General features: G+C 37.1%; 1 protein-coding gene across 3 annotated transcripts in view; it reads right to left on the bottom strand.

Moving 5' to 3' along the window:
- Positions 1-15,095, bottom strand: part of SYT14 (synaptotagmin 14) — a 227,062-nt gene that overhangs the window by 11,514 nt on the left and 200,453 nt on the right. For 2 of the 3 annotated variants that reach the window (XM_033197016.1, XM_033197017.1), the window contains one exon: positions 4,140-4,329. In XM_033197016.1, the coding sequence (XP_033052907.1) occupies positions 4,140-4,329 (190 nt within the window). Of the gene's footprint in view, positions 1-290; positions 348-4,139; positions 4,330-15,095 lie in introns of all 3 variants that reach the window. The other variant, XM_033197018.1, reaches the window with a different exon arrangement.

The raw sequence follows: 15,095 nt of genomic DNA, 5'->3' as shown, positions 1-15,095 counted from the left end.
TACAATATTTATCAGGAAATATCTATTTCTGTTGTATGAATCAAAGTACAAACGAATGAAAAAATAAAAATCTTTATTTTAAAAAGTTTTGCTTATTTCATATATGCTCTGAATACCATCATCCATAATCAGAGATAAATTCTAAGTTAGTTTTATTTAAAGTACCACAGATAATAAATGTGCATTGTTTTGGAAACCAACATGGTGGACAGCTTCACTGCTGGCAAGTTTTAGGGTATTTTGGTTTTGCATGAAAAGACAACATCCAATTAGCCTTTACAGGAACTCACCTCGGATTATATAAACCTGTCCACCTATCAAGTGTTTTAGACAACAGAACAGTCCATCTGACAACAGGGGGTGGAAAGCAGTAAAAGAAATAATGACCAGATGTCAATCGTTGGGTGAAAGAGGGTCAAAGGTTAGAATTAAAGAGGAAACACTGTTCACTGGAGTGGAAGAACACAAAACTTCAGCATTTTAATTCAGATAGAGGACTGAACAAAAGGGATGTTGGGTAAATTTCATGGGATGAGATTTTTTTTTTTTTTTTGAGACGGGGAGTCTGGCTGTGTCGCCCAGGCTGGAGTGCAGTGGCGCGATCTCGGCTCACTGCAAGCTCCGCCTCCTGGGTTCATGCCATTTTCCCGCCTCAGCCTCCGAGTAGCTGGGACTACAGGTGCCCGCCACCACGCCTGGCTAATTTTTTTTTGTATTTTTAGTAGAGACGGGGTTTCACCATGTTAGCCAAGATGGTCTCGATCTCCTGACCTTGTGATCCGCCGGCCTCGGCCTCCCAAAGTGCTGGGATTACAGGCTTGAGCCACCGCACGGGATGAGAATTTTTAAGGTTATTGTGTAATCTTAAACAAAAATTACACTTTTTTAAAGGGGGACATATTTTTAATGATATCCTCTTGGTCTAAAGCACATTGAACATAGAATCATGCACATTATCAAACTATAAAAGACTGAATAAGAGTAATTATAAGGATCATCAGAATTATTATGTTTATTATTGCTAAATTTAAAATTTGTCAATTTAATATTTCAAATACTTTCACTACTCCCAATATATATAAATTAATTATGCAAAACAAAATAGGACTATTGAAATTTTTGCTCTTGAATATTGCTCTTTCTTTGGAAAAATGGGGATTATTCAGTCTATAACATAGTTCAAAGCTTATAACCTAGGTATATATGAGGGGCTATAATCTTATATAATATATACTGTTTAGGACAAACTGTTAAAACTATTTTATCTTTTACTTTATAAATATTCCACTTTCATAAAATGGCTTTAAATTGACTAATACTTACTTTCTAGTTACCTCCCACCTAACACCATGAATTATCCTTATACTGAAGGTCTAATGGTAAAATAATGGCAATTGCTGTAACCTACTCTGTAACCTGAAACATTGACTCTATCTTGCAGATGTTAATCTTTTGTCATCTGTTTATTACCCATCCCTGCACTTGGCCAGACCTCCCTTTTAGTTGTGATCCTTGTTGCTCTGTTTCTATCAGAGTGACTACAGTAAGGATAGAAAGGCAAACGTATCATTTCATTCTATTTTTTAGTGTCTCCAGCTAAATATTTGTGAAAAAATGTAGTAAATTATTAGTTAAAGCACAAGTGGCAAATTGATAACTGGGGGCTCAATGTGACCCTAAACAATGTTCTATTTATCCAGTACAGTGCTAACAATCTGTGAATCTCAAAGTCTTCTGGCAGGGTGTGCACTCTCGTGTTTGTCACAGGCCTCACCATCTCCCCATCTTTCACCTATGAGTTTTACTTATTTCAGTTATCCTCCAGGCCTTTTGAGTTTGCATTCTAAGTGTATACTAATGAAGATGATCAAGTCACACTACCACATCTGTTTATTCTAGAAATTGCTTCTTTTTTCCCAATTTCTCCTTCTGAAATGAGAAAGGGGACAATAATAATTCCACCCTTCTTTTATGCACCTTTATCTGATTTGAGTCTCACAATTACCCTGTGAGATACACGACCTTAATTTTACCTACAAATAAACAGACTTAAGGGAGTGAGATCAACTGTCCAAGGGTAGCAATATGAATTTAAGCCTTCAGACTTTTAATTCAGGGATAGATACCTTCTATGATATATGTACAAAGCAAGCTTTCCAATATTATTTCCAAAATTGTTTTCCAGTATTATAATATATTATAGTAACTTTTTACTTCCATTGAATAAATAATTTTTATGACAACTAGAAAGAGTTAATTTAATTCAAGGGTAAAAAAGTTACTCCTTTATTTTTAAAATTTTAATTAATTAATTAATTATTATTATTTTTTTAGATGGAGTCTTGCTCTGTCACCAGGCTGGAATGCAGTGGCGCGATCTCAGCTCACTGCAACCTCCACCACCTGGGTTCAAGCGATTCTCCTGCCTTAGCCTCCCAAGTAACTGGGATTACAGGCATGCACCACCATGCCCAGCTAATTTTTTGTATTTTAGTAGAGGCGGGGTTTCACCATGTTGGCTAAGATGGTCTCGATCTCCTAACCTCATGATCTGCCTGCCTCGGCCTCCCAAAGTGCTGCGATTATAGGCGTGAGCCACCGCACCTGGCCAATTTTTTTTTGTTGTTTAAGACAGGGTCTTGCTCTGTCGCCCAGTCTGGAGTGCAGTGGTGCAATCTTGGCTCACTGCAGCCTTGATCTCCCAGGCTCAAGCGTTCCTTCCACCTCACCATCCTGAGTAGCTGGCACTACAGGCTCAAGCCCCCACGCCTGGCTAATTTTTTAATTTTTTGTAGAGTCAGGGTCTCACTTTGTTGCCCAGGCTAGTCTTGAAATCCTGGGCTCAAGTGATCCTCCTGCCTCAGACTCCTAAAGTGTTGGAATTACAGGCATGAGATACTGTTCCTGGCCCTACTCCTATACTAATTACTTGCTTCTTGGAATAAAACATGGCATTAAGTAAGTCTGTGAGAATTCTTTTAATAAAATTTAAGGTGGCATTATTATTTCAGATTTCTTTTCAAGTTTTTAGTTTACAGCATTAACAGCTTTGATTTTAGCTAAGTATAAACAAGCTGGAACAGGTGCGGTGGCTCATGCCTGTAATCCCAGCACTTTGGGAGGCCGAGGCAGATGGATCACCTGAGGTCAGGAGCTTGAGATCTGCTTGATCAACATGGTGAAACCCGTCTCTACTAAAAATACAAAATAATAGCTGGGTGTGGTGGTAGGTGCCTGGAGTCCCAGCTACTCAGGAGGCTGAGGCAGGAGAACCGCTTGAACCTGGGAGGCGGAGGTTGCAGTGAGCCGAGATCGTGCCATCGCACTCCAGCCTGGGCGACAAGAACAGAACTCTGTCTCCCAAAAAGAAAAAAAAAAAAAAGTTGCCACTTTCCCAGTTTACCTCTTACAGGTACCAACATTTTAGAGGTATACTGGGTGACAATTTCACTATCCTCCCATAACCTACCCTGGCCCTATTGAACTGGGAGAGAGATCTGGAGAGAGAACAGTAACAGGTATAACATGCATACAGTCAGGGCAGAGGTATGCCATCTAGCTTTCCTTTCTTAGCATCCAGGGTAAACTGCAAACTGTTCCTTATTCTGTTTGTCCTGGTAAGAGCAAAGCCCATTCCATCTACAAAAAGTCTCTACTGGCAGTACTGGGTTATAATTTTAAAGGAGAAAAAATGTGAAGTAATAGTTTCTTCTTAAATTGTTAAGGGAGAAAGAAGGAAAATACAGAAGTAAATAAAATAGTTCATAGTACTGCATGCAGATAGAAAACACATTATTCTTCAGTTAACAATAGCTATACACATTCCTGTTCATATTTGTGAACATTACTCACTTTTAAAGGCCCTGTAACCTTTTTTGGCATTAAAAGATGATAGAGATAATTTATTTTGCAGACACCATGAAAAATTAAAAGTTCTGTCACCTTACTATTAATATTTTGAATTTCAAATTTTTCTACTTCCCAAATGACTGGAAATAGAAAACATGAAACAGATTAGCTGATGATTACACCATTTCATTTTGATTGGTTAAGACTAAATGATAGGATTGAAGTCCCTAGTACTGAGAGTCCCAAAAGTAAAGAAAACATTAGAATTTAAAAAGTTATTTTTCACTCACTGGGTGGTCTATTTGCTGCCAAATTTTTGAAGTGGCTGCCTTTTATCACTTCTGCTGATAGTCTTCCAGTTGTGGCATTATAAAGCAGGCCAATAAGAATTTCTGGAACTGAGCCGTGTTCAAGAGACTGACATGAGGATGTACTTTCACTACACGACATTTCTGATACACTCATTTGGGAGTCACAGCCCTGTAATCAATAATAAAATTTTTATAGTATTTTGCAAGAGAGATATACTGTTATGCCATGTTTATTTGGATTAGGTAAGTAAATCACAATAAAGATGAGTTGCAAACCAAACCAAACACCAGATTAGAATTATCGTCCTTAGCATATTTTAGCCCCCGGATTTCTTTTCATTATATAAAAGCCAAAGAAGTAATAGGAAATGAGAAGACTTCACAAATCCCTGCATATTTATATACAAATCAGATAAATGTTTCTTAAACTTATAGATGTTAATAAACTGTTTTCTGAATATGAGAAATTATTGTTTAAAGACTATCAACCTTAAACGACTGACAAAGATTTAGACTCAATAATCAAATGTCCTAACTGTGCCTTTAAATAAACAAAACCAAACTACCTGCTATTTATAAGTCAACATCTAAAACACAGAGATATAGAAAAGTTGAACAATATATGAAAAATTAATCATGTAAAATATAATCAAATAAATTGATGTAGTTACATTAGTATCAGTCAGGGTTGGCTTTAAGGCAATCATCACCACTAGAGATGAAGAAGTATATGAAATAATGATAAAACACTGAAATTACTAAAAAGTAAAATAATCCCAAATTTGGATGCATTTAATAACATGGACTCAAAATACAGAAAGCAAAAATGGCCAGAACTAGAAAAAGAAATACAGAAATCTATAATCACTGGGGACATAAGCACACTTCCCTCAGTAACTGACTAAATGGGCGGACAAGTAAGTACCATAAGGATGTAGAAGATTTGAACATCACAATAAGCAAAATTGACCTAATGGTCACATGCAGAATATTATACCTAATAACTACAAAATATAATTTTCCCAAGTATACAGAATTTTTAAAGTAAAGCAAATAATAATTTCAAATGATGAAAATTATTCATAATGCTTTTGACTGATTAGAAACTCAAACTCTGTTCTAGAGGAGAATAAAATATCTATATTTGTTGGAAATTAAAGGTATACTTTTAGTAACTAAATAACAGAAATAGGTGATTTGAAAGACTAATAAAATGAATAAACTTCTGGAGAGTCCAATTAAGAAAAAAAGAAGGGACAAATAACAATGATCAGGAATGAAGAAGGAGACATCACTATATATTCTACAGACCATGAAAAAAATAAGAGGATAGGATGAACAAGTTTCTTCTAGTAAATTTGAAATTTGAATGAAATATACCAGCGATCTCCAACCTTTTTGGCACCAGCGACCAGTTTCCTGGAAGACAGTTTTTCCATGGACAGGGTGTAGAGGGTAATCTAATGCTGCCACTGATCTGACAGGAGGCTGAGCTCAGGCTGTAATGTTCGCTAGCCCACTGCTGCTCACCTCCTGCTGTGTGGCACCCATTCCCAACAGGCCATGGACTGGTACTGGTCTGCGGCCAGGGGGTCGGAGACCTCTGAAATAGACATCTTTCTAGAAAGTTATTACCAACCAAAAGACACGGTGGAAGACTGTTCAGAAACAGTCTTACTAAAGAAATTGAATTTGTAATTAAAAGCCTTTCCAAAATACACACACAAAACAAAATAAGAAACTTTGGCCTAGATGGCTTCACTAGTGAATTCTAATTAATAATGCTAGCCTTACACAAACTCTTTCAGATAGTAGAGAAAGAGAAACCACTCCTCAACTTCCTTTAAGAATTTAGCAAAATATTAAAACCAAAATCTAATAAGGGCATTATAAAAAAGAAAAATTAAAATATTTTTTCATTCATGAATCTAGATGAAAAAATCCTAAATATACTATTAGCAAACCAAATCTAGCAACATGCAACATCATACTTAATAGCAAAAAATATTAATGTTTCCCCTTTGAAATTGCCAACTATTACTACTTTTAGTCAACACTGTAGTGGAGATACCAGCTAGTGAAGACGACAATAAAATGAAATAAAAAGTATAATGATTTGGAAGGGGACTAGATTTTTTTAAAAAGCCCTTATGTGCAGATTACATAATTATGTACACAGGAACAAATCTACAGATGAACTGCAGTTGTATACAAAGGTAAAATGTAGAAATCCATACATTACTATATATCAGAAGCAAATAGAAAATAAAATTTATTAAAATAGCATTTATTATGGCATTTAAATATAAAATATGTAGGAATAAATGTAACAAATGATATGCAAGGCCTCGATACAGAAAACTATGAACATTACTGAGAGAAATCAAAAAGTACTATATAAACTGTTACTGTACTAGAAAGCTCAATTTTGTAACATTCTCTCCAAATTAATCAACAGATTAAATTAAATTCTAATAAAAATATCAGCAGGTTTCTTTGAATTGTTTGACTTCATCAGTAATCAGGGGAATGGAAATGAAAACTACAAGGTAACACTACACAACAAACAGATGAGCTAAAAGAATACCAACTGTGGTGAGGACAAAGCACTGGGAACTATCATAGGTCTCTTGCAGAAATGTGAAGTGATACCAATTTTTTAAATGTTATAAATACACATACGCTATGAGCTGGCAGTTCCACTCCTACATATATACCCATCAGAAATATGTGCAATGTTTATCAAGAGACATATGAAAGAATGTTCACAGCAGCATTATTCATATTGGATCCAAGCAATAGAATGGATAATTTGTACTGAGTTCATACAACCGCATACTATACAGCAATGAAAACCAATTATAACTACATTTACAAATGTGATTATAAGTAAAACATGTTGGGCCCAAAAGGATACCTAGCTGCATAATTCCATTTATGTAAAGTAACAAAAAGAAACAAAAAATCAAACAACCCAAAAACCAAAACCTCAAACCAAGCAGAACTAAACCATTTTGTTCCCGATGTATTAATAGGTGGTAACATTACAAAGAAAAGCAAAAAAGTAATTAACATAAAGTAAAAATTGTAGTTAACTCTGGAGGTGGGAGAGAAGAACAGTGATTGGGAAGGGCAGGATGGGAGTTTCTGGGGTTACTGAGACACTGTTTCTTTCCTTGACCTGGATGGTAATTACATGGGTTTTGCTTTGTGATAAATGGGCTATTCATTTTGCATTTTTTACCCTTTTCTAATGTGTGTTGGGTTTTGCAAGAAAGATTTAAGAAAAGAATTACATGATGAAAAGACACTATACACAAATGAATATACAACGATAAAAATAAATATACAGAACTTTCTTTGAAGATTCCCAAAGAGATCCAGTCCATGAATTAAAAAGGAAAGAAAAAAGACACTAACACTATTCCATATAACAATGTAGTTAAAAAAATTTTAAATGTTTTATAAGAATCTTCGAGTTTAAACCTACTATTGGCTGAAGAAGTAATGAAGGAGAATTAATACATACCTGGAGCCTGAGCAAACTTGTTGGACTAATATACAGAAGGCTAAAATCTCGTATTTTTAACTCTAGACTACAGAGTGGAAGCCAAAAGGAATACACATTTTATATTCTTAAATGATGGGTATACAAAACACATAGTTTGGTATGTTTTCATGACAGTTGGAGACGAAAACAATTTTAGTAAGTTTCAATTAGGATATATCATCACTTATGAAAACAGTGTCAAAAACATGCTTGAGCACATTTGGTGCATTTGTTACATTAGGCTATTATACTAGCAGCATCTGCTAGAATATTGTGAGATACATTTTTCACAATATAGTATTTTCCACATTAACCTACTGTCAGATAAGATGTGAACCTAATAGTTGCTTATACACAGAAGTCATACTGTCACTTTTGAGAAAAAAGGCAATGCCCAAAGAAAGCAATGGAAAGTCCTTTCTCGATCCTAAGGAGAACACTCCCCACTTTACTGCTGTGAAAACCATTACCTTCAAGTCCAACCAAAAAACCAAGAGCATTAAGATCCTTGCTGATCACATTCTATTTTAGTAAGCCCTGCTGAAATATAGTGGTGTTTAAGTAACACAAGAAACTATTATCTAGGAGAGTTCATTATGAATTTACACCCTAGAAAAAGTGCTAATCTCATGTTCCTTCCACTGACATTAGTGTAACTGCCCATTCAATATTGGTAGAGTTGTGGCAGTCCAAGGAGATCACTCAGTACAAGAAAAGCAGTTAAAAAATAGCTAAACAGAATCACTGTAGTAAAAAAAAAAAAAAAAAAAAAAAAAGGTTACAGGCATTCGCCTATAATTTCAGCTACTTGGGAGGCTGACAAAGGAGAATCACTTGACCCCAGGAGTTCTAGACCAGCCTGGGCAACATAGTGAGATCTGTCTCAAAAACAAACAACCTCAAATTAAATATCGACACTATCTGCCCAAATGGCATCTTTCCTCAGACTACTCTTCAGGGCATGCTGCTCCATTCAGTGTATATTCAGGAATCTCCATCTCCTCCCTCTGCAGATCTCATCACTAATTTATAACTGGGGCTTGCCTAGGTAGCAGTAGCTGCAGGTGATTAATGCAAAGTCAAACAAATTCCAATCATAACTAGGTCTACTTAAAGAAATAGTCCACAGGCTCCCCAAAGTAAAACTTCTTCCCATCTTGCATAATATTTTACTTCTTTTTAATACTTCCTCTCCTTCCCCCTGAGTCTCCTGCCCTAGGGTAAAGGATTACAAATAATTCTGTGAAAGTGAAGTATATGTAATTTTTAGAGGAATGAATATACGCTATATGTTTACCATAACCAGAATTAGTGGTTAAGGTAGCCATTACATTTCCTTAATGGTGTGAATAGGTTAAAATCAGGTGGAAGCTTGTAAATACATAGAGAAAAAACAATATGATTAAAAATACAATATAATTCCTATTAAGTAAACATACTGCGCTTTTTATTAATATTAAATTACTGCCAGCTTACTTGTAACTACTTATGCTCAATATTTTTTAAGGTGAAACCACTGAACTGTACAATGATAATTACTGTAACTGAATTATCTATTGAATAGTGTCTGTGGAACTTAATTCTCACTGTGTCTGGAAGATAGCATTCAGTTTTTATTTATATGTGAAATGCTTCCATTATACTTTTCTGAAAATGGGGCGATCACAGAGGGTGCTGAAGTTAAAACAAGGGAAGTCACCTGCTGCAAAGTCAGAGCTGCCACTAATGATGAGCTTCATCTCTAGCAGCAAGGATTCCTCCTCAGGGCCCTTTCCTAGCCCCAGGGAACTAGGTAAGGAGGAGATCACCAGAGGCAATTTCAGGAGAGAGGAAGAAAGAGCGTAATTGCTCCAAATCCTACCTCCTTTCCATCCTCCACACTGTAAGTCTAGTGTAAAGGAGAGCCAGGCTGGGTTTTAGTAGGGTTTGTAAAAACACGGAGTGTATCAAAAGGACAGTCTACTGGAGTGAACAGTGGCTTTGTACAGTTTGTACACAGGTAGCTTCTGGCACTCATTGATCCAGGCCTCAACCCATGTCACTAGGAACCAGCTCTCCTTTATTCATTTCTCAGGTTTCCCAAATTCGGCTTCATTCTCTGGCACACTTTTCCCTCCTAGTTGCCAGCAGCTCTGAGTGTCGTGGGAAAGAGGAAGACAGCATCCTACTTGCTCAAACCCAAATCGTGGAACTTGCTGCTTAGAGCCTATGAGATTTAATTCTAGGGCTTTGGAATAAAGTCTGCTTCAGCAGAACACAGGGGCAGGTTAGTCTCCCAACCAAAATCTGGGTACTGTGTGCATAAGAAAGATATGAATACTAGGCAGAAAAAACAGACATCAACTACAGAGCCCATTCAACTGAGTTGTCTGTCCCTGCTTTTTCCCCCTTGGTCTTCAGTGAGGACTGTTATCCACATTACTGGAGAGCAGGTGATGTTGTTGCTGTTGCTCCAATTGTAAGTATCCTCCACAGGCTCTTGCTGTGCAGTTATTAGCCTTGCAGGAGCCGAGGAGGATGAAAAGATGGTTCAATGAAACGGAATCATGATGTTACTACACTCATGGAGCACAGCTCTGACATTCAGGTTAGGTAAGGAAGAGCTACAATAAAAGCAGAAAATGATCACTTTTTCTTTCATAAACCCTACATATTAACACTAAAAATTAACATATCTGATAAGATTTAAGAAAGAAGAAAAATGAATCATAGAACATTCACATAAATAACCATAATAACAGAATACTTTATCAACGTTTGACCATAGCATCATGTGGAAATGGTCATGAAAATCCCTGCTATGATCTGCTGTGTGCAGTGGCTCACACCTGTAATCCCAGCACTTTGGGAGGCCGAGGCGGACAGATCACTTGAGGTCACGAGATTGAGAGCAGCCTGGCCAATATGGTGAAACATTGTCTCTACTAAAAATACAAAAATTAGTCAGGTGTGGTGGCAGGCGCCTGTAATCCCAGCTACTCGGGAGGTTGAGGCACGAGAATTGCTTGAACCTGCGAGGTGGATGTTGCAGTGAGCCGAGATCATGCCATTGTACTCCAGCCTGGACGACAGAGTGAGACTCCATCTCAAAAAAAAAAAATTCCTGCTATAATAAAAATTTATGTGTATATATATATATACATACGCACTTTTTTGCTCTATTCAATATGAACATATTTAATTAGCATTTCTGCTTATGAGATTGGTTTATAAAGTTTGTAAGTTTCTTTTCTCATGGTCTCCTGAAACAATACCTATTGAAGAATATATATGTATAAATATAGGCATATGTGTATATTTTTTGCTGAATTATTTTAAAATGCTTAATTTAGGGTTTCTGCATATATGTTTATAAATGAGATTGGTTTATAATTTTCTCATGTTATTCTTGTCTAGTTGGTGTCAAAATTATATAAGCCTCGAAAGAGAAGTTAGATACCTTTCCTTTTCATTCTCTGAAATAGCTTATATAACAGAAGTTATTTGTTCACTGAAGTTGGGTAAAACTTGCTTCTGAAACTCGACCATCTTTTTTTCTCTTTCTTTCTTTTAAGAGAACTCTGGCTACTGGCTGAATTTCTTTAATGATAATCAGTCTTTTCAAGTTTTCTACTACTCTTAAATCACTTTTTAGACATTCGTATGTTTCAAGAAAAGTGCACATTTTGTTTTCAAATTTATTTTCCTAGAGTCATTCTCTTATAATTCTGAGATCTCCACTGAATTGGTGGTTATGTCCTTTTAATATGACATATTTTTCTTTCTTTCTTGTTCAACATCTCCAGGGGTGTTATCTATTTTTATTAGTAATTTCAAAGAACCAGATTTTGTTTATGCTAAACTTCTTCAGTTTTTCTTTAATTTCTACTCTGTTTCCCCTTTCTAACTTCTTGAGTTGAAGAATGCTTATAGCTGACCAATTTGCCTCATTCTTATGTTCTTAGAAATAAATTTAAGGCTAGACATTTCCTTATAATACTGTTAGGGGCTGAAATCCACAAATTTAGGTATTTTCATTTGTGGTTGTGCCTAAATATTTCCAATTTTAATTATGCTTTAGTCTGTGACGCTGAGTTGACTTAGAAAGTTTTTTTTGTTTGTTTGAGTATTGAAAAATATGGATTTTGTGCAGTTGGAGTGAGAGGGCTGCCTCTTTTACTCTCTTACCTCCTACTACTTTACTCCTCAATCATAGAGTTCTAGCTAAATGCACTTTCTTGCTATTCCTTGAACACAACACACGCACTCTGGGCTCAGGATAGGCTGTTCCATCTGCTCGCGGTGTTCCTTCCTCAGATTTGTACATGGTTAACTCCCTCACCTCTTTCAAGTCTTTGCTCATATGTCACATTCCCAATGAGCCTTATACCTTGACCCTTATTTAATATTACACCTCCTTTCTCACTAGCACTCTTAATTCTGCTCACCCTGTTTCTCCCTCCACCCCACAGTACTTACCTCTTTCTCACATACCCTATACTTATTGTATGTATTACGTTAATCTCTCTTCTCTACCTAGAATTAAGTTTCATGCAAGCCAACATTTATATCTGTTTTTCATTAATGTATACTGAATACCTAGAACAACACCTAGCATGTAGTATATTATACTACTGCACTGCCTTCTGGCCTTTCTTGTAGCTGTTGAGAAGTCTGCTGTTGGTCACACTGTTGTTCCCTTGTATCTTATCTGGTTGCTTTTATCATTTTGTCTGGTATTTTATCATTTCACTGTAATTTTTATGGGTGTGGACTCAGTTTTAATAATCCTGTGTAAAACTTCTAATTTCTCAATCTGATGATCTATGTATTTTAAACATTATCTTTCGTTTTTTCTAGTCTCACATTCTGGAGTCCTTATTAGAAAATATGCTTAACATTCTTATTCTACTCTTCAAAACTCTTTCATATTTTTCAATGAGTCTATTTTTAATGACTTTTTTCATTCTAGAAGTTCAATATGGCCCTTATTTAAATCAACCTCTTTTCCCACATTGTCTTATTCTTTTTTTTTTTTTTGTAGTTTCTATTACTTCTTTTATTTCTTTATTCTATTAAAGCATATTTATGGGGGGCGGAGCAAGATGGCCGAATAGGAACAGCTCCAGTCTCCAAATCCCAGCGCGAGCGACACAGAAGACCGGTGATTTCTGCATTTTCAACTGAGACTCCACCTCTGGGGACAGGACACAGCTAAACAACAACAGGGGAAGCAGCAGAGGCCTGTACAGACGTGAACGACTCTGTCTGACAGCTTTGAAGAGAGCAGTGGATCTCCCAACACGGAGGTTGAGATCTGAGAACGGACAGACTGCCTGCTCAAGTGGGTCCCTGACCCCTGAGTAGCCTAACTGGGAGACATCCCCCACTAGGGGCAGTCTGACACCCCACACCTCACACGGTGGAGTACACCCCTGAGAGGAAGCTTCCAAAGTAAGAATCAGACAGGTACACTCGCTGTTCAGCAATATTCTATCTTCTGCAACCTCTGCTGCTGATACCCAGGCAAACAGGGTCTGGAGTGGACCTCAAGCAATCTCCAACAGACCTACAGCTGAGGGTCCTGACTATTAGAAGGAAAACTATCAAACAGGAAGAACACCTATACCAAAACCCCATCAGTACGTCACCATCATCAAAGATCAGAGGCAGATAAAACCACAAAGATGGGGAAGAAGCAGGGCAGAAAAGCTGGAAATTCAAAAAATAAGAGCGCATCTCCCCCTGCAAAGGAGCGCAGCTCATCGCCAGCAATGGATCAAAGCTGGTCAGAGAATGACTTTGACGAGATGAGAGAAGAAGGCTTCAGTCCATCAAACCTCTCAGAGCTAAAGGAGGAATTACGTACCCAGCGCAAAGAAACTAAAAATCTTGAAAAAAAAGTGGAAGAATTGACAGCTAGAATAATTAATGCAGAGAAGGTCATAAATGAAATGACAGAGATGAAAACCATGACACGAGAAATACGTGACAAATCCACAAGCTTCAGTAACCGACTCGATCAACTGGAAGAAAGAGTATCAGCGATTGAGGATCAAATGAATGAAATGAAGCGAGAAGAGAAACCAAAAGAAAAAAGAAGAAAAAGAAATGAACAAAGCCTGCAAGAAGTATGGGATTATGTAAAAAGACCAAATCTACATCTGATTGGGGTGCCTGAAAGTGAGGGGGAAAATGGAACCAAGTTGGAAAAACTCTTCAGGATATCATCCAGGAGAACTTCCCCAACCTAGTAGGGCAGGCCAACATTCAAATTCAGGAAATACAGAGAACACCACAAAGATACTCCTCGAGAAGAGCAACTCCAAGACACATAATTGCCAGATTCACCGAAGTTGAAATGAAGGAAAAAATCTTAAGGGCAGCCAGAGAGAAAAGTCAGGTTACCCACAAAGGGAAGCCCATCAGACTAACAGCAGACCTCTTGGCAGAAACTCTACAAGCCAGAAGAGAGTGGGGGCCAATATTCAACATTCTTAAAGAAAAGAATTTTCAACCCAGAATTTCATATCCAGCCAAACTAAGTTTCATAAGTGAAGGAGAAATAAAATCCTTTACAGATAAGCAAATGCTTAGAGATTGTGTCACCACCAGGCCTGCCTTACAAGAGACCCTGAAGGAAGCACTAAACATGGAAAGGAACAACCGGTACCAGCCATTGCAAAAACATGCCAAAATGTAAAGACCATCGAGACTAGGAAGAAACTGCCTCAACTAACGAGCAAAATAACCAGCTAATATCATAATGGCAGGATCAAGGTCACACATAACAATATTAACCTTAAATGTTAATGGACTAAATGCTCCAATTAAAAGACACAGACTGGCAAACTGGATAAAGAGTCAAGACCCATCAGTCTGCTGTATTCAGGAGACCCATCTCACATGCAGAGACATACATAGGCTCAAAATAGAGGGATGGAGGAAGATCTACCAAGCAAATGGAGAACAAAAAAAAGCAGGGGTTGCAATCCTAGTCTCTGATAAAATAGACTTTAAACCATCAAAGATCAAAGGAGACAAAGAAGGCCATTACATAATGGTAAAGGGATCAATTCAACAGGAAGAGCTAACTCTCCTAAATATATATGCACCCAGTACAGGAGCACCCAAATTCATAAAGCAAGTCCTTAGAGACTTACAAAGAGACTTAGACTCACATACAATAATAATGGGAGACTTCAACACTCCACTGTCAACAATAGACAGATCAACGAGAAAGTTAACAAGGATATCCAGGAATTGAACACATCTCTGCACCAAGGGGACCTAATAGATATCTATAGAACTCTCCACCCCAAATCAACAGAATATACATTCTTCTCAGCACCACATCGCACTTATTCCAAAACTGACCACATAGTTGGAAGTAAAGCACTCCTCAG

The sequence above is a fragment of the Trachypithecus francoisi genome, unplaced genomic scaffold (genome assembly GCF_009764315.1).
Source record: "Trachypithecus francoisi isolate TF-2019V2 unplaced genomic scaffold, Tfra_2.0 Lachesis_group5, whole genome shotgun sequence".
Classification (NCBI taxonomy): Eukaryota; Metazoa; Chordata; class Mammalia; order Primates; family Cercopithecidae; genus Trachypithecus; species Trachypithecus francoisi.
This window is presented reverse-complemented; position numbering and strand designations above follow the sequence as displayed.